At 43.0% G+C, this 24,672-nt stretch overlaps 3 protein-coding genes across 4 annotated transcripts; 2 read left to right on the top strand and 1 right to left on the bottom strand.

The window, feature by feature from the left end:
• The first annotated feature begins 3,105 nt into the window (after positions 1-3,105).
• Positions 3,106-6,921, top strand: LOC133904845 (3'(2'),5'-bisphosphate nucleotidase). The gene is made up of 8 exons (XM_062346437.1): positions 3,106-3,401; positions 3,961-4,036; positions 4,287-4,360; positions 4,446-4,648; positions 5,783-5,993; positions 6,135-6,233; positions 6,311-6,464; positions 6,553-6,921. The coding sequence occupies exons 1-8, from the start codon at positions 3,132-3,134 to the stop codon at positions 6,723-6,725; spliced, it is 1,260 nt and encodes a 419-aa protein (XP_062202421.1). The 5' UTR covers positions 3,106-3,131; the 3' UTR covers positions 6,726-6,921.
• Positions 6,922-19,060: 12,139 nt separating this feature from the next.
• LOC133904482 (3'(2'),5'-bisphosphate nucleotidase-like) lies at positions 19,061-19,834 on the top strand. Its single transcript, XM_062345997.1, has 3 exons — positions 19,061-19,159; positions 19,443-19,596; positions 19,680-19,834. The coding sequence occupies exons 1-3, from the start codon at positions 19,061-19,063 to the stop codon at positions 19,832-19,834; spliced, it is 408 nt and encodes a 135-aa protein (XP_062201981.1).
• Positions 19,835-20,386: 552 nt separating this feature from the next.
• On the bottom strand, positions 20,387-24,162 carry LOC133905338 (2-oxoisovalerate dehydrogenase subunit alpha 2, mitochondrial-like). 2 transcript variants are annotated; one of them, XM_062347107.1, is made up of 9 exons: positions 23,740-24,162; positions 22,293-22,430; positions 22,009-22,191; positions 21,742-21,899; positions 21,563-21,662; positions 21,368-21,494; positions 21,144-21,283; positions 20,870-21,055; positions 20,387-20,784 (listed from the first exon to the last, which is right to left on the bottom strand). In XM_062347107.1, exons 1-9 carry the CDS (start codon positions 23,974-23,976, stop codon positions 20,617-20,619), a joined length of 1,437 nt encoding a protein of 478 aa, XP_062203091.1. In that variant the 5' UTR covers positions 23,977-24,162; the 3' UTR covers positions 20,387-20,616. The 2 variants fall into 2 exon arrangements, with proteins under 2 accessions (XP_062203091.1, XP_062203092.1); XM_062347108.1 differs by having other exon boundaries at positions 21,368-21,479.
• Between the last annotated feature and the right edge of the window lie 510 nt (positions 24,163-24,672).

The raw sequence follows: 24,672 nt of genomic DNA, 5'->3' as shown, positions 1-24,672 counted from the left end.
GGATAAATTTTCAGTTAATTACTAGAACAATATTAAAGAATGCCACAACAATTTCATGCCTCGAGTAATTCGTGCACAAATGTTTTTATAACGTGCACCAATGTTTTTATAATGTTTGTTAATCAACGTATATATGTAATATATCTCAATGTGCAAGATGGAATAAAACAATTCATCAACTTTGAGAACAATAAAAGTGAATTAAATAATAATCTTTTAAGGAATAACATGATGCAACAATTAACTGGTTTAGATTTTCTGAGACACAAAAAAGGGGACATATTTTAGATATTACATACATCTAGGAACAGAAAAACTAGAATGTTAAAAGCACATGTATTAAAAATTTGTAAAATGAAAATAATGAAACTCAACTCAAACTTTCCAACAGTTATGCCATGCAAACCTTGGCACCATATCTTGCAATTGTTTTAGGGTAAGGGAGAGAAAGAAAATTGTATTCTCCATGTCTCTTGTGTGCTTTTTCTGAATATTTTGTGGCTTGTTCAATTGTTGGTATTTACCATAGCCTATAGTATCACATGATCAATACATTGTAAATCATAAATGTTGACAAATTGAATGTACATGTGTGGAAATATCCAAATCCAGGTATTCAGTATTAATTTGAAATTGTCCAAAATCTAGTTGTTTATAGTAAATACAGTGATGTTTACTGTAAGCAACACAAATGATGTTGTTACCTCAGTTTGTTTTAATCCAACTCAAATCGCAAGTCTACGATGGGAACGTAAATAACATGAAAAGCATACTTTGCTATATATAAACAATTAGCTCACAGTTTTTGTTTTGTTTTGCATTGAAACAAATATTCTGTTGGGTGACAATTAATGAAAAACTTAGGCAATATTCCCAGTGGCTATCTGGTTAATATCAAACGTTTTCTTTTGGCAAAAGGTAATCCGACGTGTGATGCCTAAACATCAAACTAGCCAAAATCAACATTGTTGCATGTGATTTTGAGTTCCTTTACAACGCACAAGTATTTGGCCAGTAAAAAAGTAAAACAAATATCATCACTAAAGGTACAACACAATGGCTCCCACTCTCCCGTACGACTTAGCTAGTAGTAATAACATCCTAATGCTTCATGTGAACATAAAGGGTTTACATGATCATTTGATTGTTGTTGTATGGCAACATCCTGATTAATGTTTCCATTACAAAATATCTCACATTGTTCTTAAAAAAACATGTTAGTGTATATGTTTCGTAACTTTCGCCTTCAAGCTTCACAAATTGTTTGTTTAATAGTAATATTGGAAAAAATCTTGATCTTGCATGCTCAAAAAAATTCTAGAATACTTTCCATGCATTACTGATTTCAACATACCGGATATTAATTTGGATGTATGTTTTACGGTCTGTACTCTTTGCTATTCTATCTTTTCAGCTTCCAACAATGTTTTGGTGCTGCTTATTTTTAATAAAGCAGATATGAGTCTTATAGAAAATCAATTAAAACATATGGAGCAAATTTGGTCTTTGTTGTTAGGCACAACCTGAATGATTCGGAGCTTGTTGATTTGATTGTAAAACCTCGTAAGAGAAATCCAATAATTTATGTGGTCTTATCGTGGGTGGGTTGTCGACAATTCCCCGTAAAATTGACAAAAGTCACATATTTTAAGTGTCATGTGAAAATTTTTACCAAAAATGATGTGCTACGAGTACATATATGTGATTTTTTTTTTTTGCAAACCGTAAAGCTTCGGATCATGTCTTGTCCGGAGAAGAAACTTTTTGCCCCATTTTTGGAATTTTTTTTGTTTATATATTTTTTCTTTAATATTTGCAAGAATACACGTCCGTTTAAAAAAATCGTACAAGTAGACTACCGTAGCCTGTCTATTAGACGAGATTAAGTTTTCGTACGATGAACGGATGACACCTTGTGGACCCTACCTATCAAGTAATAAAAAACCGGTGGATATACGGGGCCCACAAGGTCTCGCCCGTTCAGTGGCGAGACATTAATCTCGCCTGCTGAACGGACGAGATCTTACGCCAATAGGTCCACCAAAACATATCGCCCATTGATCACGCTAGTACTTTCCGCATGCACTGTTCACCAAGCCATGTCTCATGTGTGTACGTTTGTGTATTTCCATATTATTTTTTAAAATCTCGATTTTATCTGGGAGTATATGAGTGATCTAAAAATTCTAAACATTTTCATAAGCAAACTAGAGCTTACTAGCAACTCATTTTAATTGGTTTGATCCAAAAAGCCTAAGCCAATGTTTAATTAAAATTCTCCAAAGCACCCTACTTTTATAAATTATAGAAATTTTTAATGCCTTGAATAAATTCCAAAAATCAGGGAAAATTCACTAATATTCTTATCATATAATGTAATAATTTATAAAAAATATTTTCAACCCTAGATTATTTGGTGAAAAAGTGAGTTACTTTGTAATGCTCTATTTATTTGTATTTTTATCATTTCATGTGATATTCTCTTTTTAATTTAATTTGATATTCTCTTTTTAATTCAATTTGAATTCAAATAAATTCAAGATGCACTACTTTTGTAAATTGATTGTGCATATTGAATTTGTTTGAATTCAAATTTTACTCTCAGATAAATTGAGATTTAAATAAAAAAAATATGAAAGCACACAAACGTACCCACACGAGACATGGCTGTGTGAACAATGCACACGAAAAGTACTCGCTCAACCAGTAGGCAATATGTTTTGGTGAACCTAATAACATAGGATCTCAGCCGTTCAGCATGCGAGATTAAGATCTCGTCCACTAACCACGCGACACCTTATGGCCTCGCATGTCTATCGATTTTTTATTACCTGACAGGTAGGACCTACAAGGTGTCACTCATTCATCGGGTGAGAACTTGATCTCGCCCGATGGACGGGTGACGGTAGGCTACTTCTGCGATTTTTCCAAACGGATGTGTATTCTTGCAAATATTTAAGAAAAAATATAAACAAAAAATCCCATTTCTGGACGTGTCGGAGGAAATTTCCATGGGCTCAGGCCCATCGATGCAGTGCATGTGTAACGACGGGCGGCTCATGGGCCGTTCGATTGCGCGCGCAGGCAACTTCATCTCTCACCCCCACCCCTACGCCTCCTCAAGTCCAACAATGGCTCCGCGCGTGGGCCTCCTCCCGCACGCGCTCCTCGCCTCCTCCATCTCCTCCCGAGTTCTCAACTCGCCTCCTGCTCGCCTCCCTTATCCTCCCTTCCCCACCTACCGCCGGTTCGCCTCCGCTCCACCGCGCCTCCGGCCTGGGTGCCAGCCGCCTCTCCTTACCGCGTCCGCCATGTCGTCGTCGGCCCCCGCCGGGAATCCCTACGCCGCGGAGCTCGCCGCCGCCAAGAAGGCCGTCGCACTCGCCGCCCGCCTCTGCCAGGTGCCCCCTGCCCCTCCTCCTCGGTTCTCTCTTTCTTCCACCCCTCGTGCGGTGCGACTGTCGTATTGCTGGTACTTTCCTTTTTTTTTTCTCTCTCTCTCTCCTCCCCCTCCCACCCTTCCATTCTCAGTGCTCGGTGCCCTGGAGGTGGGGAAGCGCTGCTAGTTCGTGATTACTCATCGATTTGGATTTCAATTTACACTGACAAGACAAAATTACCTTCCCGCAACAGTCTGAATTCTTGTGTTTTGTCCGCGTGGAATGGAGAAGAAACGAGCAGTAGAGCGTGCCCTACCGTTCATTATCCATCTCGCTATAACGTATTTGAGGGCATAACAACTGCTGCAATGTATCCATGGTTTTTAGTTGATCTCAAATTTGGATTCTGGTATAGGATAGTATGACTGTGGGTAGTCTTGGCTGTGATTATCAGCTTACTACTACATTCGGGGCTCAAAGCCTTCCAATAGGATAATTGAATCCTCTGTTTTCATGTTTGGATGCTTGCTTCTGCAGTTCGAATCTATTGCTATCAATCTGTGTGTTTTTTCCTCCCCAGATGGTGCAACAAGACATTGTGCAATCTGGCGTTCAGTCTAAGGCAGACAAAAGTCCTGTCACGGTGGCCGATTATGGTACATGCTGATCCTGCAAATGTCCATCTGCAAGTGCCTGTATTTCTGAATTGTTGATGGTAGTGCGAAAACCATAATTTGGAGTTAGTTGAGTAGCTTTCTAATATTTTTAGAGATGTTAGGAATGAGGATTGGCTAGGGATGGAAAGAACACTCGGGATGATATGTTGTTCGTCAGTCATTGTTAATGTATGAAACTTGTTGTTTCCCAGCTTGCTGTTTACTTACTACATTTCTTTCGCACATGTAGGATCTCAAATATTGGTCAGTCTTGCCTTGAAGATGGAAGTACAATCTGACTCATTTTCATTGGTGGCTGAGGAGGTAATTATATTTTTTTTCTATTTACTTGTTTCGTGAAGAATTCATGTGTATTTTTGTAATTAATTGGCACCAAATGCTTATGTAGGACTCGGAAGAATTGAGAAAAGATGGTGCTGAAGAAATTTTGGAAAATATTACTGATCTTGTGAATGAAACCATCTTTGATGATGGTTCATATAGCATCTCATTTTCCAAGGAAGGTATCCTCTCTGCGATTGATGATGGAAAGTCTGAGGGAGGCCCATCCGGACGACATTGGGTGCTAGATCCAATCGATGGGACAAAAGGGTGAGTTTGATAACTTGAACCAACAGGTTTCAGATCCTTGTACTGCAATAAAATGCCGGATTATTTCCACCATTTGCTGCACCATCTACTATAGATTTTTCTATGTCTTCCGGCTGGTCTAAACTAAGTGTTGCTGCTTTCATATGCTCCTTTATAATAGAATAAGGTAACAGACACCATACATTTATCATTTCAGACTGGAGTTGCTGACCTATCTCTCTATTTTTCTAATGTCTCTATTTTTCTAATGTCTGCACACTAAGATGCATTCATTCATTGCTATGTATTCCTTTATTATTAACGTATAATTGAAACATTTCCTTCTCAGTTTTCCTAGAATGCACTAAATTAAACCGATAAATTCAATATTGCATAGAGTCATGGACAGACATGGCAATATGTCATTTTTCTATAAATGATGCAAGCTTCTACATAGTAAATACTAGTGTTACATTAATTTGTTTTTTTGTTTTTACTTAAAATACAAAAACACTGATAAAGTTCAGTAGTTATCCATATTCCACTCTGTTTTCATGTTAACCATAGGCTAGGCACAGATGACACAGATTAATTTCATTAGATTAAAAATTAGTCATGAAAATAGTAAAGAATAGCACATCAAATTGGTACTTTCCAATTGCAACATTGGAAAATCCTTTTTCCCTTGACATACCATAGCACAAACAATTTGGTAGGAACGACACTAACATCTGACATGTGTCAGAACCACCTAGTACCAGAATGATGAATGCTGTGGAACCTGCAAAATGATACCTAGTTGAAGTGTGGATCTACTAAGGAAATTTCGTGAACTACTTCTGAGCACACCATGTGTGGTTCTCCTTCCAAATAAGAAATGTAAAGTGATGATATTGGTGGCGAACTGACCACACCAAATTCCCACTTGGCTTCTTTCCTACACTAGATTCTGATTAATCATTGTAGTGCGATCAGTCATAAACACGTATTGGCAGTTTACCACTGTCTGAAAAGATTTTTTTTCTGTCATTCATTTTCCCCTTTTGTTGATAAAATAATGGCATATTTTGTACCGCCTTTTGCTACTACTGTTTCCCCATCATGCTAATAAATGCCCTTTCCTCATCCAAACTTTGTTTCTATAACTTGAATCAGTTTCTTAAGGGGTGACCAGTATGCAATTGCACTAGCTCTGCTTGATGAAGGTAAAGTTGTCTTGGGTGTATTGGCTTGTCCAAATCTTCCTTTGTCATCAATAAGCAACCTCAATGGTAGCTCTTCGGGGGATCAAGTTGGTGCCCTGTTTTCTGCTACAATTGGTTGTGGGGCTGAAGTAGAGTCCCTAGATGGCTCTCCGCCACAAAAGGTAGCTCTTTTATTTGATATGATGACTTTAACCTACTTCCTCGGCTCTGGGTTTAAATTTTTTATATTTGTGCTCACTTTTTAGCTAACTAAGTTTCAAACTTTAGGGTTTTTACTCACTCATGGCTAACTGTAATTTTAGATTAGTGTTTGCTCCACCGAAAATCCAGTCAATGCCTCATTCTTCGAATCCTATGAAAGTGCTCACTCCATGCATGATTTGACTAGCTCTATTGCAGAGGTTGGTCCCAAACTATTCTTTGCTTAGTCCAAGTCCACGAGAGTTACATAAGTAATCCAGTGTTTGAATGCTATCAGAAACTTGGGGTTCAAGCTCCTCCTGTTAGAATTGACAGTCAAGCAAAATATGGTGCTCTGGCCCGAGGTGATGGTGCCATTTACTTGCGCTTTCCACACACAGGTTATAGAGAGAAGATATGGGACCATGCAGCTGGCTCAATTGTAGTGACAGGTATGAAGCTCTCCCCCTTTTTTTCCTTCACAAAAGAACGATTCAAAGAGTTATATTTACTTACATTTGCTGTCTGTTGTTTTTGCAGAAGCTGGAGGTATAGTAACAGATGCTGCAGGAAATGATTTGGATTTCTCCAAAGGGAGATATCTTGATCTTGACACAGGCATCATCGCAACAAACAAGCAGTTGATGCCGTCGCTCCTAAAGGCTGTCCAAGAGTCTATCAAGGAGAAAAACCAGGCTGCTTCCCTCTTGTAGCTGTTATAGTGATCAACAAAAATGTTAGTTGCAATACTGTTTCCCATTCGTACTGTGTCATACAGGGGCACAGCCTTTCGTTGTGACATTGCAATTTCATGTTGTACCGTATTTGTTACATCTACCCAATGGGTGATCAGGCACCACTCTTTTTACTGAACAAAAACAATCGGAGAAGTTCATTCAATTTGCTTCAGTATACAAGTCCAAATAATTTAACTGGCTAAATGCTTAAGGAAACCGTGGAACTGCATATGTCAGTATTGATGATTTGGTACTGTCAGTATAGATGATTTGGTACAACTGCCCTGTTTTGGCACATGGCAACTGTATATGCTTATAATCTGAAGGCTACTCGCATTTTTATCATCATTAATAATTATGCAGTACCTCTCATCTCACTTAATTTGCTTGAGCCTTGGACTCGTCTTCTGCATCTGGAAATTCGGATCTCTTGCCGATTCTATAGCAAGATTTGATTAGATTATTTAAAATAGTGATTTGGTTTTGATTGCTGACACTAACCTTTGAAGGTATATATGAATGTCAAGCCAAGTAGGGCCTGTATTTGTACTGTTTGATGTGAGTTATCGAGTGATAGAAATTTGGAGCAGAAGCTGAGGAAGAGAGCTGTGTTGCACATTTTAACCTTCATTTTCCAAACTTAGAATGCAATCATAAATTCAGAGTGGCCTGAACTGGTTTTCCTGCATCAGGAAATCGGATCTTTTGCCGAGTCCTTAGCAAGATTTGATTAGATTTTGTAAAAGGATTATTTTGTTTGGAAGCATCGCAACGACCATGTGCTCAATGGAGCCTCCCCGCATATTCGACAAAAAAATAATGACATAATAAAAAGGGTAATGACGACGCGTATGACACTTAAGCTCAGAGTGGCAATGGAAGTGACTGTCAAACAAAGGGTAATGTACCAAATATTTGTTTTAAATCATCATGAGTACTTCATCGAACATCATATGCTTATGAACGGGCATGTAAAAAACTTTAGAATGCCTCGAGATTGAACCTTCATTTGCAACCTTTAGAATGCATCTTAAATTCCAAGGAAAAAATAGTAGCCTTATGAGGAAGAAAAATTAAATCAGAGCCACATATCACAGCTAACCAAAGTTATTTGATATAAAAAAAACAAAGTTGTTTGAGATAACAAAAAAACCAAAGTTGTTCTCAATTTTTTGCGTCCTAGTGCAATTTAGGGTCTAGTTGTTATAACTTTTCCCCATCCAAATTCTCTGGCGAAGTGATTTTACGGGAAAAATGATTATGTGACTGAAAGTAATTTTCTAACGATTCTCTAAGATAATTTTACAGAGAAAATGATTATGTAGGAGAAGTGAATTAAAAGAAGTTGATTTTTTTAGTTCTTAGTATATAGTTAATTTTAAAAAATCACTTCAAAAACTAAAAACTACAAAATACCGTTTAGGAGAAATTTCTGTAGGAGAGCACGGCCAAACATGCCCTTACTTTTCTTTTGACTCCATTAGCTCCGGCACCGCACCTCCGCCATGTCCCAGCCTCCGGAGGTCGCCGGCAACCCGTACGGGGCAGAGCTTGCTGCCGCCAAGAAGGCCATCGCCCTCGCCGTCTGCCTCTGCCAGGTTATGTGCTTCCTCCCAGATCTTTCACTCTGTTTCCCGCCTTTTCCTTCTGGGATCCGGTTTGTAGTTGGGTGCCTGGGTGGTACATTTGCACTTAGTTAAATTTTAATTTGATCAGATGAACTTAGTTTATAAATTTCTGAATCGTTGGGGCTGTTGCACGTTTAATCCTGAGCAAACTTAGTTGCATTTCCGTTTCTTTCTGCATGTGCATGGAATTTAGTATTGCATGGCCATTTCATTTTCTGCATTAGGATGAGTTAAGTAGGTGCTTAATTTCTGCATGGGTTCTATTCAGCGAGCATTCAAGTCTGCATTAATAAGTCAATTAGTGGGCATTAGTAGCATTAGTGTCTTGGGTAACGTTTCTGTATGGTAGTGTGCCGTTTGTATTGTGAGACCTACTGTTTGGCTTATAAATAAAAAGAGAAAATATAAAAGCAGTGACAAGTTAAGCGCAGCACAAATAATTCTTGTGTTTCCTGCTCACATGTGTTTGTGTTCTTGAGCTGGCATTTCCAACATTTAGTATTAGAGCTTGTGTTGTTGATCCAGGGGCAGCTATGTCATCGTGGGCTTCTAGGGGCGCACAGTCGAGGACTCCTCCGCGCCGAGGACGCCGCTCACCGTCACCTCATCCGCGTCGACCACGGCACCGTGACGACGGTGGCCGCGAGATGGTCGTGCAGCGCGTCGTCAAGGAGGCATCAGGCTCGGTGGTCTATCCCATGCTCACACGGACGAACTACACCGAGTGGGCCCTCGTGATGCGGGTGAACTTGCAAGCGCAAGGCCTTTGGGAAGCAATCGAACCCGGTGGCGGTGACTGCCGCGACGATAGGCTGGCGCTGTCCGCCATTCTCCGCGCCGTGCCATCGGAGATGTTGTCCACTCTCGTCATCAAGGACACCGCCAAGGACGCTTGGGACGCGATCAAGACGATGCGCGTCGGCGTCGAGAGTGTTAGAGAGGCGAACGCACAGAAGCTGCGACGCGAGCTCGGCGAGATCGAGTTCAAGGATGGCGAGTCTGTCGACGACTTTGCCATGAGGATCACAAGCCTCGCCAACAACCTCCGAGTACTGGGGGACGAAGTCACTGATGTTGAGGTGGTGAGAAAATTTCTGCAGGTCGTTCCAAAATGTCTCCAGCAGGTCGCCATCTCCATCGAGACCCTCCTTGATCTGAGCATGATCTCGATCGAGGAGGTGACCGGTCGCTTGCGCGCTGTGGAGCAGAGGTACAAGCTCGGCTCTACGAGCGGCAATGGCGGGCAGAAGCTACTCCTCACTGAGGAGGAGTGGCTAGCTCGCATGAAGAAGCGCGATGGCGAAGGAGGATCCAGTAGCAGCGGCAATGGCGGCTTCCATCGTCGTCATGGCAAGAACCGTGGGCGCGAACGCGGCAACGGGCCACGCGATGGCAACGCCAACACGTCCGGCCAAGGAGGTGGCCGGGACCAATGTCGGAACTGCGGCAAATATGGCCATTGGGCCAAGGATTGCCGCAACAAGCCGAAGCGGGCCGAGGCCCACCTGACACAGGGCGACGACGATGAGCCCACACTTTTGATGGCCAAGGCTTGTGTCGCGTCGCCCAGCACGTCCACTCCGCAGCTGGTCGAGGCAAAGGTATTCGTACAGCTAGATCAAGAGGAGGACCGCGACGATTGGATGTGGTACCTTGACACCGGTGCCACGAACCACATGACCAGGTCGCGCGCTGCCTTCTCCGAGATCGACTCCGGAATTTGAGGCACTGTCAAGTTCGGTGACGGCTCCATCGTCGACATCGAGGGGCGTGGCACGATCTTGTTCGCTTGCAAGACCGGTGAGCACCACGCGCTCACGGGGTGTACTTCATTCCCCGGCTCACCACCAACATCATCAGCATCGACCAGCTTGACGAGAACGGCTGCAAGGTGCTGGTCGACGGCGGCGTCCTACAGATCTGGGACACGGATCGACGACTGCTGGCGAGGGTGCGGCCCTCCCCCAACAGGCTGTACATGCTCAGCCTCGACATTGTGCGACCAGTGTGTCTGTCGGCAAGAGGCTTAGAGGAGGCATGGCGCTGGCACGCGAGGTACGGGCACCTCAGCTTCCAGTCCCTGCGCAAGCTCTCCAAGCAGGCCATGGTACGAGGGCTGCCGCGGATTGATCACATTGATCAAGTCTGCGATGGCTGCCTCGCCGGGAAGCAAAGGCGAGCATCCTTCCCCAAGCTAGCGAAGTATCGCGCAGAGCACGTCCTCGACCTTGTGCACGGCGACCTCTGCGGGCCGATCACGCCAACGACGCCAAGCGGCAGTCGCTACTTCCTGCTGGTGGATGACTTGAGCCGCTACATGTGGCTTAGTCTCCTCGCAAGCAAGGACCAAGCTCCAGTGGCAATCAGGCAGTTCCAGGCCATGGCGGAGGTGGAGTCGGGAAGGAAGCTCAAAGTACTCCGCACCGATCGCTGCGGCGAGTTCACGTTGGTGGAGTTTGGAGACTACTGCGCCGAGCGTGGTGTTCAGCGGCAGCTCACGGCCCCCTATTCTCCGCAACAGAATGGGGTTGTTGAGTGCCGCAATCAGACAATGGTCGCTATGGCCCGATGCATGCTGAAGGCAAAGGGCCTCCCCCGAACTTTTTGGGGTGAGGCCGTCTCCACCGCCATCTTCATCCTCAACTGTGCGCTGACTCGAAGCGTCAACGGGAAGACGCCATATGAGGCCTGGCATGGCGAGCGGCCGGCGGTGCACTTTCTTCGCACCTTCGGTTGTGTCACGCATGTCAAGAACGTGAAGTCTCACCTAAAGAAGCTTGACGACCGCAGCACTCCAATGATCTTCGTCGGCTACGAAAGCGGGTCCAAGACGTACCGGGTGTACGACCCCGTCAACAAGCGTGTGCACGTGACGCGCAATGTTGTGTTCGACGAATTGGCGCAGTGGAAATGGAGCTTAGAGGAGCATGAGGCAAATGGCGACGACTCCTTCATTATGGAGTACGTGATCAACAGGGAGCCAACGCGTGACACGCGTATGAGCTCCCCGAACCATGGCCGAACACCTCCGCCGGCAACACCTGTGGGTGCAGCGGATAGAACTCTGGTGGCAATCGAACATATCACGCCACCCACGCATGACTCCGGGCTTGATGCGGATGCTAATGATGATGCTCCTCAGCTCTACCGCACCATTGACAACATCATCGGTCCGACAACGCTACGAGGGTACGCACCGCGCCAACTTGACCTTGACGAGCTTCACATGGTGAGCGCTGAGGAACCAAGCAGCTTCGCTGAAGCAGAACAAAGCGACAGCTCGCGAAAGGCAATGCAGGAGGAGATGGACTCCATTACTGATAACAAGACCTGGAGCCGTGTTGATCTCCCTACAAGTCACCACCGATCGGCCTAAAGTGGGTGTACAAAGTAAAGCGTGACAAGCATGGAAACATTGTGAAGCACAAGGCACGTCTCATCGCCAAGGGCTACATCCAACGACAGGGGGTGGACTTCGATGAGGTCTTCGCTCCTGTTACCCATCTGGAGACAGTGTGACTCCTACTCTCCATCGCCGCGCATCAATCCTGGGAGGTTCACCATATGGATGTCAAGTCGGCATTCTTGAATGGTGATCTCCGGGAGGAGGTGTACGTCGCGCAGCCGCCCGGCTTCATCGACAACAAGCACAAGAACAAGGTGCTACGTCTCCACAAGGCGCTCTACGGTCTCCGCCAAGCACCGCGTGCCTGGAACGAGAAGCTGGACGCCACTTTGCTCACACTCGGGTTTCATCGTAGCAGCTCCGAGCATGGAATGTACACGCGAGGTGAAAGTGGGAGTTGGCTGATTGTGGACGTCTACGTCGATGACTTAATCATCACCGGTGACAACACCAGCGGCATCCTCGAGTTCAAGGGGGAGATGAAGAACTTATTCCGGATGAGCGATTTGGGAGCGCTCAAGTACTACCTCGGCATCGAGGTGCAGCAAAGCCCAGACGGCATCAAGCTCGGGCAATCCGCCTACGTGCTAAAGATTCTGGAGAAGGCTGGGCTGGTGGACTGCAACCCTTGTCAGACTCCAATGGAGGTACGCCTCAAGCTCAGCAAGTCGAGCTCATCCCCGCCAGTCGATGCTACTCTCTACCGGAGTCTAGTCGGAAGCCTCCGGTACCTCGTCCACACTCGACCAGACCTGGCCTACTCAATAGGCTACGTCAGCCGCTTCATGGAGGCGCCATGTGAAGAGCACCTCGTCGCCGTCAAGCACACACTGCGCTATGTTGCTGGGACAAGAACATTGGGTGTTCTCTACACGGCCAGGAAGAAGAAGAGTGTGTGGCCATGTCTGTTGGGATACAGTGATAGTGACATGGCCGGCGATATCGATGATAGGAAGAGCACCTCTGGGATGATCTTCTTCCTCGACGACAACCCCATCACCTGGCAGTCGTCCAAGTAGAAGGTGGTGGCACTGTCGTCCTGCGAGGCAGAATATATCGCCACGGCCTCCGCGGCGTGCCAGGGCGTTTGGCTGGCACGGCTTCTGAGTGACATGCTCAGCTCAGAGCCCAGCGTGTCAGTCCTGAAGGTGGACAACAAGTCCACAATCTCGTTAATCAAGAATCCAGTGCATCACAACCGGAGCAAGCACATCGACACAAAGTTACATTTCATCCGGGAGTGTGCAGAAAAAGGCCAGATCGACGTTGAGTTCATTGGAACAGCTGAGCAGCTTGGTGATATTCTCACCAAGTCCCTTGGTCATGTCAAGTTTCAGGAACTCCGCGCGAAGATTGGCATCATCAACATCAAAGAACTGCATCAGGATTAGGGGGAGTTTGTTGCACGTTTAATCCTGAGCAGACTTAGTTACATTTCCGTTTCTTTCTGCATGTGCATGGAATTTAGTATTGCATGGCCATTTCATTTTCTACATTAGGATGAGTTAAGTAGGTGCTTAATTTCTGCATGGGCTCCATTCAGCGAGCATTCAAGTCTGCATTAATAGTCAATTAGTGGGCATTAGTAGCATTAGTGTCCTGGGTAACGTTTCTGCATGGTAGTGTGCCGTTTGTATTGTGAGACCTACTATTTGGCTTATAAATAAAAAGAGAAAATAGAAAAGCAGTGACAAGTTAAGCGCAGCACAAATAATTCTTGTGTTTCCTGCTCACATGTGTTTGTGTTCTTGAGCCGGCATTTCCAACAGGGGCTTGCATTGGGGGAAATGAGGCCTTGCGTTATGGATCAAGTAGGCATTTGATATTGAGATGGAAATAGCTGAATGTGTTAAACAATTTACTGTAGTTTGTTTGTCTGTTTGGATTGCCATTGTATTTACTTGTTTCTTCTTGGTTTGTGTTTCCCACTGTTTCTTCGGAGAGTGCAGCGGGACATCTTGCAGTCTGACGTTCAATCGAAGGCAGACATAACTCCTGTGACAATCACAGATTATGGTAATTGTTGGTACTGGAGTTGTTGTAATTTATAAAAGAATGTGGAGAGCATGTCAATGATATGTTCGTCATCAGTTCTAGTTACTATATGGATCTCTTTCGAAAAATAAAATAAAACATATGGAACTTGTGCTTCTTCTGAACTTGATTTTATTGCTCATTTTGGTTTGATGACCAGGATCACAAGTATTAGTAAGTCTGGTCCTGTAGATGGAACTACCTTCTCATTCCTTTTCAAGTAGCTGAAAACCAACATATGCTTCTCTTTGTTATGTTATTGAAGGAACTGAGGCTCAGTCCGGGGGGGGGGGGGGGGCGTGGGGTTGTTGTAACTTGTAAACCCCCATCATCCGGTTCGAGTCTATTTTAACTCGAATTTAGGTGTCTATTTCTTCTTAATAAAAAACCACCTAATTTCTCCTAGATTGGGTTTTGGTTTGTTATGTTATGTGAGAAACTTAGTGAATAAGTGCATTGGTTGCTATGTGTGATGAGTCATTGACAATGCTTGAATTGAGTTGGACTTGGTTAGCATGTGTTTGTTGATTCTTGTTCTTATTCATAATTAACTCGAGTTGAAGGATAATGAAACTGGAATGATTTTCTCTGAGTCTAAGTGATTTACTCTCACCGGATTATCAAGTGCCTAGGAAATTGGCTTCACTCGATGATCCGATGTGGTGCTGATGCTGACGCCGAAGGTTTTCAGTTTAGCGGCAAAATTTGAAATATGCATTAGATGGTCCGGTGTTAGTTGCTTTGGACTATTTCCAGCAGAGAAGGATCCAAACTAAGTTCTAGTGAATTGTACTCACCGAACAGTCCGGTGATGAGTTATGTGAACACCGGAGAGTACACTCGATCTTTTTTTGCAGAGAGCAATTTTTTAGTGCATGAGAGACTTTTGTGCACCAGATTGTCCGGTGGTGGACAATGTGCATACCAGAGTATATCACCAGACTAATTATTGCATAGAGCAAATTTTCAGTGCGCAGAAAGAGTTATACTCACTGAATGGTCCGGTGTTCAGAGGATGAACATACAGGAGCATCCGGTGTTCACGATTTCTGCATGATGTACTTTAATTTTAGGATTTTTGTTTTGAACTAACCTGGAGATGGTTTTGGAGTGGGAGAAATATGTTTGCTTGTTTCATGGTGTGCAGATGATGGATGTAACTTAGCGGTCGACGACGGGATGATTAGGGCCAAGCGGGTGTTTGGTGTCGGACGGTCAAGGAGGCCGGGCGGAAGAGTGATACTAGCAGTACACGTGGAGGTCAAGCAAAGCATGATGTGATTGATGAAGACGACGTGTTGATAAAATCAAGCGAAGATACCGGTATAAGTGACAAAGTAGCCTAAGGGATCGAGAGTGAGAGAGACTTGCTGACAGTAAAGATCGTAAGATGAAAGACACACGTCGATATCAGAGCGCTTGTTTGAGGCAAAGCAAGTGACGGCTAGTCACACTTTGAAAAGCGTGCTAGGGTTTTGCGGTTTGGTCACAAAACCGCGGGAAGACTGGAGGGTCATATGGCATCATCGCGAAGCTTGCGTCGAGGCGAAGCTAAGTCGTGAAAAAGCTATGGCCGTTCGATTGACGGAGCGAAAAATGGACCAAAATGCTCTGGTGGTAGGTAGGAGTGTATTATTGGTGATGGGTAGATCTATTTCGGTGGTAGGTAGGAGAATTAGTAGATCTGTTCCGCCAAAAATGGGAATGGGTGCTAGGGTTATGAACTTATAATCATGGAATCGACTCGATCATCAGATTATAAGTTCATTCCATACCGGACCAGACCGTGCACATTCTTATTATGAGAAGTGGTCATTCGAGCCTATGGAAATAGGATACTCTGTTTACGTAGAAATCCCTACGTCCTTACATTCTATTTAGGATTAGGAATAGGTGTAATCAGACCTGCTTTTGACATATCTTTCCTATCCTTATTTGAGTACCATATGCACCTCTTTGGGCTTCTATTCAATCGAGAAATTGGATATGTGCTTATGACGTAGCACCCGGTGGATCTTTAGCTAGCGTGTATCATCTTACGAGAATACAGTATGGTATAGATAACCCAGAAGTATGTATAAAAGTCTTTGCCTAAAAGGATAATCCTAGAATCCTGTTTGTCTTCTGGGTTTGGAGAAGTGCCGATTTTCAAGAACACGAGTCTTATGATATGGTGGAAATTTCTTATGATAATCATCCACGCCTTAAACGTATCTTAATGCCTAAAAGTTGGATAGGCTGGCCCTTACGTAAGGACTATATAACCTCCAATTTCTATGAAATACAAGATGCTCATTGAATGATAATAAATTCATGCTCACTTATACAACACAACTCCGGATTTTATTCAAGTCAAGGAATATTTTTACATTCTATTCCTAGACGAAACGAAATACCTATTATATAGTCCTTACGTAAGGGCCAGCCTATCCAACTTTCAGGCATTAAGATACGTTTAAGGCGTGGATGATTATCATAAGAAATTCCCACCATATCATAAGACTCGCGTTCTTGAAAATCGGCACTTCTCCAAACCCAGAAGACAGACTGGATTCTAGGATTATCCTTTTGGGCAAAAACTTTTATGCATACTTCTTCTGGGTTATCTATATCATATTGTATTCTCGTAAGATGATACACGCTAGCTAAAGATCCACCGGGTGCTACATCATAAGCACATTGGGAACGTAAATAATTGTAACCATATACATATAAAATGATAGCAATGTAATCCCAATCCCTTGCTTTTATTTGTAAAGTCTCTATTCCTTGGTGATCGAAGCCCAAAGATCTATGAACCACCTCATGCTTGACTAGACAATTAGATAACCAACCCTGCTGCATTGTCTTGATCCCTCCCCCTTTGTATAAATATTTCACATTTCAAATGCAAGTTTTAAAGATTGCACTGTTATTTCTTTTTCTACACAAAAGAACCCCTCCTAATTCACTAATTTGGAGGAAGATACTGGACTTTTGGATTTGAAAAAAGTTTCAGAAGATATATCTAAAGTAGATGGTGATTGATAGAGCAATTCTTGCTCGTAAGTTCCAGTATGAGTACTACGCCGAATATAAATCAGTGATGGGTGTTTTGAGAACAAGGAAACTTAAAGGTCAAGACACCGTCTTAGATCTATAAATAAAGGGGTAGGGTTGTACAGAGAAGGTAAGCTAGCCATTTGAGAGCCTAGTAATAGATTTTGGAGGAGATGGGATGATACGCTTAGTCTTTGTAATAGGCTAGAGTTTCTGTGGGAGAAATAATTTTGTAATCTGCCGAAAATAGGGCTGACTTCTGTGCTAAATGAAGTTTATTTTCTCGCATGTGTTTATCTCCTTCTAGTCTCCAATTTAGTTCCCTTCCCTTTGGTGTAAGTTTTTCTATTTTCTTGTTAATTTTCGTTTTTGCCTTTGAGCTGTGATTTTTCAATCTTGGAAAGTTGTTCTTCTTATTGTTAGAGGCATAAACGTTCATATACTCATGTATTTAAGAGGGTCTTGAATCTCCTTGCCTCTAGATCATCAACTTAGAGAGTTATTTTTTCGGTAACAATCTTTTTATTTCGTTCTTCGTTCAAGTTTCAAGCTTTTGTGCACAAGGCATATGGAATAGTCTTGAATAGATCATATGGTTCATATTCCATCTATAGTATCATGTTGCTTTGGAATTTTCTTTCTCGCTTTGTCTCAAAGTTTATGCTTCCGTTTATATATTTTTGAGCTGCGTTGGGTGAACAAGGAGTAGGCTATCTATTTGGCAATAAATTTGTTAGACACGCATTTACCTCTCTCTAGTCGTCTATCTCGATCCTACGTTATGTTATTGTACACAGAACACAGAAGTACTTTCTTATAATTAATTAGTGAGATGTACTTTCACAGGATTCAGAAGACTTGAGGAAAGATGGCGCTCAAGAAATTCTAGAACACATTAGTAAACTTGTAAATGAAACCATCGTAAATGATGGTCCATACAACATTCCGTTATCTAAGGAAGGTGTGCTCTCTGCGATTGATAGTGGAAAATCTGTGGGAGGTCCATCCGGGTGACATTGGATATTGGATCCAGTAGATGGAACTAAAGGGTGAGTTTGATAACTAATACCTATTCATTGCATGTTTGACCACTGATTACAGCTTATCCCATACAGGTGCTCAGATTCAACAAAAGTAGATCTGCCGAATTAGATTGGCATACTCGAATCAAGTCATTTACCAATGTACAACTCATCTCTGGTTTCCTAGATCTATCTAGTCTAAGTAAACTAATACATTTGGAAGTCATAACATCAGTTACCATAACTTCAGTTACACATGGACATAGAAGTTGACATGGGATGGGAGAACACAGCAATATGCCATTTTTCTTCTTCTGTAAATTAGAAACACTGGGGGACTTGACTTATGAAATGATGCTTTTGTATTATTGGAACTATTTGTTTTATATGCACGAAATGCATCAGCTTCACAAAGTTGAAGTTTTTAGGCCATCTCCAGCAGAGGAGCCATTTTTCAGATTCGGCTGCTACAGTGATTTTGCGGAGTACTGTTTTGTGTACTGTAGCAACAACAGCAGAATCGGTGCCATGCGCTACAGTACAGCGGAGAGAGAAAGAGCGCTGCAAATCTGTGGGACAACTGTAGCACCCAGTAACACTGTAGTAGTACTGTAGCACACTGCTGACAGAGTCAGGTCCGGAGGAAGAAAACAATGTCTGGTACTGTAGCAGTATTGTATCAACGCTGTAGCTGTATTGTTTACAGAGGCTGACAGCGGATCCGGAGAGAGAAAAAGAGGAGTAGAAGGTAGAAAATAGAGTAGCTACTGGAGATGAAAAAATAAGGGATACTGTAATAGTGTTTTTGAAGATGAAAATTTAAGGTAGTTGCTGGAGATAACCTTAGTAGTATCGCATATTGCCTTTCCATACACATTAACTTGGTTAAATATGAAATGCGTAAGTTTAATAAAGTTTTCATATTTTTAACAAATGATTATGAATAGATCAAGAAGTCATTTTAATACTTTTTATTCCATTTGATTAAAAGCTATGACAATGCAGCACCTTCGTTACTCCGCCTAAATGCCGTTCTAATCTAAATTCTTATTGTGAAAACTTGATGCAGTTTCATAAGGGGGGACCAATATGCAGTTGCACTTGGGTTACTTGACGAGGGCAAAGTTGTTTTGGGTGTGTTGGGATGTCCAAATCTTGCTTTAAAATCAACAAATAAACACAATGGTGGCTCTTCTGGGGATCAAGTTTGGTTCCCTCTTTTATGCTACAATTGGTTGTGGAGCTGAAGTTGAGGCATTAGAGGGATCTAAGCCACAAAAGGTAATTAACGCTTTTGATTTTATTCATGAGTCATACCCACTTCCACTTTTTCTATGTTTTCATTTCTTTCTTGTTTTACCCTCGCTTTTCTAACATACGCTTTAGATTAGTGTTTGCTCTATCGACAATACAATCGACGCCTTATTCTTTGAATCCTATGAAGTATCACACTCCAAGCGTGATTTGACTAGCTCCATTGCAGAGATTGGTCCTTGACAATTATTTTCTTAGTCTAGAGATCTCAATAAATATATAAGTGAATACTTTGTTTTTATGTTATTAGAAACATGGTGTCCAAGCTCCTCCAGTTAGAATGGATAGCCAAGCAAAATATGGTGCTCTAGCACGTGGTGATGGTGCCATTTATCTGCGCATTCCACACAGAGGTTACATAGAAACGGTTTGGGATAATGCAGCTGGGTCAATTGTTGTCATAGGTACATAGTTATATCACTGGAAATGATTAATTGAACAATTAAATGATCTATTTGCTAATTTTACCCGTTTCTGATATTTGCAGAAGCTGGTGGCATGGTAAAAGATGCATCAGGAAATGATCTGGATTTCTCCAAAGGTAGACATCTTGATCTCGACAGAGGCATTATTGCGACAAATAAACATTTAATGTCATTAGTTCTGAAGGCAGTCCAAGAGGTTATAAAAGAGGAGCACTAGGCTGCTGCTCTCATGTGGCAGCTAACAAATTGATCCCAAATCTCAAATTTGTATCACAATACTAGTTTACACAACCTCGTGTACAAATAAGTACAACTTGTTGCACCACACGCTGTTATATCTTGTGAGTGAGCCATATGACGGTCACATGTCCTTTATCTAAATAAATAGATATGAGTTTATCCAATCAGGCTTAGCCTTTGTTTTGTGCATTGTTCATCTTTCAAGAACAATCTTAGTCAAAATTGACCGAGTTTATTATCTTGGTTCAGCAAATACTATGGTGACTCCCATGCCATGCAACAGGTCTATGATAGAATAAATGATTATTACATATATATGTGGTTCATAATGATTATTCTATATAAAAAATAAAGATAAGCAAACATATTTTTGGTATATATGAGGAACAAAATAAAATAAGTTCAAGATTGTAATTACATCAGGGACAAAAGTACAGGCATAATATGAGAGATAGGGGGTTCTAGTTCTGAACTTCTGATATATTATAAAACTAAATATTTTATATTCAGCTTTAAAAAAAATATTAAGGCATGTTGTGCTGCCGTTGAAATATCTCAGTATGGCATTATTCCCCATAAATATCAGCAACAGTATAGTACATCTATCAGGTTGCTGTGAACATCAGCCGACTGCATTATTATTTTAGAGCCTGTTGGATCAGCAGTTTATTGGCTGAATCACTATTATTGTTTATTAGTGCTATGTACCTGAATCATCAATACTTACACAACGACATCGCATATCTAAGGCCAAGAAAACTAAACAGGCACATCAATTGGGTAGTCAGCAGGGTGTTTCATGATTGTATCCCGCAGCGATTGCTCTTGTTCGCGTAGGTTGGAAGGAATTTGATCATAAACATCAGTGAATAGCTCAGCAACCGGTGGTTTGGGCGTTCTTTCTGCTACCTGAATGGCTTGAAGAAGCTGCACATTTGTTAACAGGCAGTTTCATATGTCATGTATCACAGTGCACTACAAACACTGAATCTTTGTGCAGCAACAATATTACCTCTTGTCTCACTCTGCTCCTGAGTTCAGATTCTTCAGCATCAGACCACCAGTCATTCCCCTGAACCCATTTTCTGTATTTGGAAATGGGATCCCTTGATGTGCGCCAATGCTCGATCTCATCAACCGGCCTGTACTTGGTTGAATCATCGGATGTCGAGTGATGGCCAACTCGATAAGTCAGTGCCTGAAAGTTCACTAGTCAATACTCAGATCAATTATATTCTGAAGTTTTGTTGTTTCAGGTAATGCAACTTCGTTGAGCTATTGTGGACCTCGACTAAGATTGGTCTTCCTTCAGTTATAGCCATTTCCCGGGCAGCATGGACTGCGCTGTACACAGCAAGAGCATCATTGCCATCTACTCTGATACCGCGGATCCCATAAGCCTGACCACGGATAACCACTCCATCACCTGCAAGAGCACTTGAATGTTAACCCAACATTGCATCGATCACTTGTAAAGGCCATGATTCATCACGGAGACACATTTTCGTACTTCTGAATTGTTCAGTAGTTGGGGTGCTGATTGCCCAGCCATTGTTGCGGCAGAAGAAGATCACCGGTGCTTCCATAACAGCTGCAAAATTCAGTGCCGCATGGAAGTCTCCCTGAACATTTTTCATCTGTCAGAAACACTGGGTATCAAGGTACTAGTAAGTAACTGATCAGTGACTGGTGATTGTTCATCTACCTCACTTGTGCCGCCATCGCCGATATATGTGACGGCACATGCGTTCTTTTTGTCCATCTTCAGAGAGTAGGCAGCTCCAACAGCATGAGGGAGCTGCGTACTGGGAAACAAACAGGAATGAAAAATCTGTCCTTCAGTTGCAAGAATTTTCTGACATGAAAGATCTAACTCCGACTTACGCAATAGGCGATGAGACCGTGAAATAATTCAAACGTCTCGATCCGTAGTGAATTGGCATTTGCCTCCCTTTACCATAATCCAGCTTGTTCCCGAAGCACTGGTTTGCAAACTCTTGCAGTGTGAAGCCGCGCCATAGAAGAACACCAGGTTCCCTGTACTACATTTTGGCTCCACAGGTTCCAGCCAAGAAAAGGACAGTGGGTAAATCACTTGTATCAGTAGTATTCCGAGATTAAGCTGAACTTTTTTGGAGCAATTGAACAAACCTGAGGCAGCACAATGTCATCGATAGTAAGTGCAGCAGCAGAGGCGATGTTGATCGCTTCCTCACCATTGGAAGTGAGATAAAAGGAGATTCTACCCTGCCTCTGTGCTTCATAGAAGATGGTATCCATAATCTGGAGGGTAACCATGTCGCTGTACATTTTCAGAGCCACCTCCTTACTGACCTGACAATAGTGAGTAACATTCATTCAGAACAAAATCTTCTGATCTTCTCTAGCAGCATATTTCAAGAGAATTCCTCACTATGGAGCGGTGAGCAGCGTACCTCTCGGAATCTACTGCCAGATATAGTTCTTCCGTCATCATCAAGAACGCGATAACAGTTGACCCTTTCCCTTTGCGACTCTGGAAGGAAGTTCATTTCAGCAACAAATGAAACCTTCCCACCAGGGAAGTCTAGTACCTGAAATGGTAACAGTAAAAATTAAGAGTCACACATACGAACAAATTTTGCGCTGAAATTGAAAGGCACAGCAACATTAGTCTACCATTGACCTTGGAGGCAATGGACAAATTATCCATTGAAGACAACTGATCACTTTGACCATGGCAAAGTGAGCATCACAAGTGTATAAAACCAACAGCAGTAAAGACCAGGAGAGACTCATAATCATTTGGTATCACCCTTCGACTCTGAAAGCAGAGGTAGTCTATAAGTTAGTTATTTATTTTGACAACAGTAGTAGATTGGTAGCAAACACAAGTTTCTATTTGCAGCCATAAGCTTATGAAACACAGTCAACCACACCAAACCCATTGACGCAATGACCCGTCCATCCTTATCTGCATAGTTTAGTACTTGTTGTCAATTCTATCCACAATTGTGATGTCCAACTTTTCCTTCTTCTTTTTTTCGTCGACGCATGGGAGGTTCATGAAAAGAATTGGCCGCGAGTAGACAACTTGGCGTGTCGAAACTTGAAACTCGGCATCTCAGGGGAGAAGTGAAGAGGACAAATGCAGTGGAAGAAGTGCTTGAGAAAAGAAGCACCGAGCTACTGACAAATGACACCAAGAAGGAACTGGAGAGGATACCGTATTCTCTCTTTTTTTGAAGACTTTTACGGTACACCTAAATAAGTGCATGCCGTCCATTTCCTTCATCCGGTGATTTAGATTGATCCAATGATAACCTATCGCCCACCAGTATCATAGGTATCATTAAAGAGTATCATGGGTATCATAAGGGTAGGATTGAAAAAAAAAAACCATGAGAAACTTGTAAATTATATGTTTAATTAGGGAAGGTTAAAATGTTAGTTTATTCCTCGGATAAGCTTTCACTTGTTCTGTTCATTTCATTTATTAGGATTTTCACCCTCCGTCGGCTGGTATGGGTGACGAAGGTCCGAAGTCCGGTCAGTCAATGACGTAATTATCCCTAAGGGTACTAAGATAATTACAATAATACCTACTAAAATGGACGGTTGGATCATAATAATGATACTCTCCACCATTTAATATCATGGTGTACGGTAAATGTTCTCTTTTTTTTTATCTAGCGCTAAACCTTTTCGAAAGCATATTTTGAGGCATGTCTGTCATCTAGTATAGTATCCAGGATGATCCTTGAAGATCCCCAAAAGAACAGCAAAATTGTTGTTTCAGAATTTCATATTCGTGCTAATCTATCGGATCCAGATTACAGAATAGACACAAATCAGGAAGCATGTCAGACACCAGCACGTGCGGTGGTCTGGTGGAAAGCCTACCTGATCGTCGCCGGCGAACCCGTTCTCCGGTTTCTCCACGATGCTGGTGCTCTCACCGGCGAAGCGCCGGACGGAGCAGAACCCACGGCTGAACTCCGCCGCCGCTGGCGGTCCAAGATCCGGCGGAGGTGAGCCCAAGAAGCATGGAGTGGTATCCCCGTGGCTAGACGGGAGCGGAGGGAGCCTTCTCGCGGCACGGCGCGCCAGCTTGGACGCTCTGGCCAGCCAAAGCGCCATGTCATACGCTGGCAATTTCTCACTGCACAGCTAGCTCGAATGCTCTAAAATGGTGACAGCTGGCCGGCGAGAGTGGCAGTATCTATAGGTGGCGGTGTTGGAATTGGGTAGAGCCAGACGAGAAGCTCGAGCAAGCAGTGGAAGATGAGAGAGGAAGTGAGCTGGAAAGAGCGAGTGGAGGTGGGAGGGAAGAGCAGACGGGCACGGCTCGCCGGGAGAGCGACGAACGTGGGGCCCACTGTCGGTGACGGTGGCTGCGTGTGGGGCCGGGTTGGCGACGGAAATGGACACGAGCTGCACCCGGGAGGCTGGAGCTTTGGTAGGAGAGACACAGGTATTTGGGGTTATTTTGTTCGGATGGAAATTCTACATGATTGAGTTTTTAAAAAGATATTTTAGCTTAATATTTTGATGTTAAAAAAAATAATTACTATGGATCTCATATGTCATACCCATAACTTGTAGAAAATTTAGCATGGCTGTTGTTAGAGGGTGAACTCCTCAAACGGGGATCTGGAGGGATCCCCTTCGAGATTCGGCCGGGGGATGATTCTGAATCTGCCTTGGGGATGAAATAAATGGGAACCGGTCGGGCTGGTGGACATGGAGAGAAACAAAGGGGTTTATACAGGTTCGGGCCGCACTGAGCGTAATACCCTACTCCTGTGTGTATATTGTATTATAAGGGCTCTTGGA

The sequence above is a fragment of the Phragmites australis genome, chromosome 22 (genome assembly GCF_958298935.1).
Source record: "Phragmites australis chromosome 22, lpPhrAust1.1, whole genome shotgun sequence".
NCBI classification, from domain to species: domain Eukaryota; kingdom Viridiplantae; phylum Streptophyta; class Magnoliopsida; order Poales; family Poaceae; genus Phragmites; species Phragmites australis.
This window is presented reverse-complemented; position numbering and strand designations above follow the sequence as displayed.

Bases quoted from the DNA above. Each gene is read 5' to 3' on its own strand.
- LOC133905338 (XM_062347107.1), bottom strand. From the start codon at position 23,976: ATGGCGCTTTGGCTGGCCAGAGCGTCCAAGCTGGCGCGCCGTGCCGCG. The intron at 21,900-22,008 runs GTTTGTTCAATT...GCCAAAATGTAG, and splicing joins ATGACATTGTGCTGCCTCAG to TACAGGGAACCTGGTGTTCT. The intron at 21,056-21,143 runs GTCCACAATAGC...GTGAACTTTCAG, and splicing joins GAAGACCAATCTTAGTCGAG to GCACTGACTTATCGAGTTGG.
- LOC133904482 (XM_062345997.1), top strand. From the start codon at position 19,061: ATGGTGGCTCTTCTGGGGATCAAGTTTGGTTCCCTCTTTTATGCTACA. The intron at 19,160-19,442 runs GTAATTAACGCT...TTATGTTATTAG, and splicing joins AGGGATCTAAGCCACAAAAG to AAACATGGTGTCCAAGCTCC. The intron at 19,597-19,679 runs GTACATAGTTAT...TGATATTTGCAG, and splicing joins TGGGTCAATTGTTGTCATAG to AAGCTGGTGGCATGGTAAAA.
- LOC133904845 (XM_062346437.1), top strand. From the start codon at position 3,132: ATGGCTCCGCGCGTGGGCCTCCTCCCGCACGCGCTCCTCGCCTCCTCC. The intron at 6,234-6,310 runs GTTGGTCCCAAA...GAATGCTATCAG, and splicing joins TGACTAGCTCTATTGCAGAG to AAACTTGGGGTTCAAGCTCC. The intron at 6,465-6,552 runs GTATGAAGCTCT...TTGTTTTTGCAG, and splicing joins TGGCTCAATTGTAGTGACAG to AAGCTGGAGGTATAGTAACA.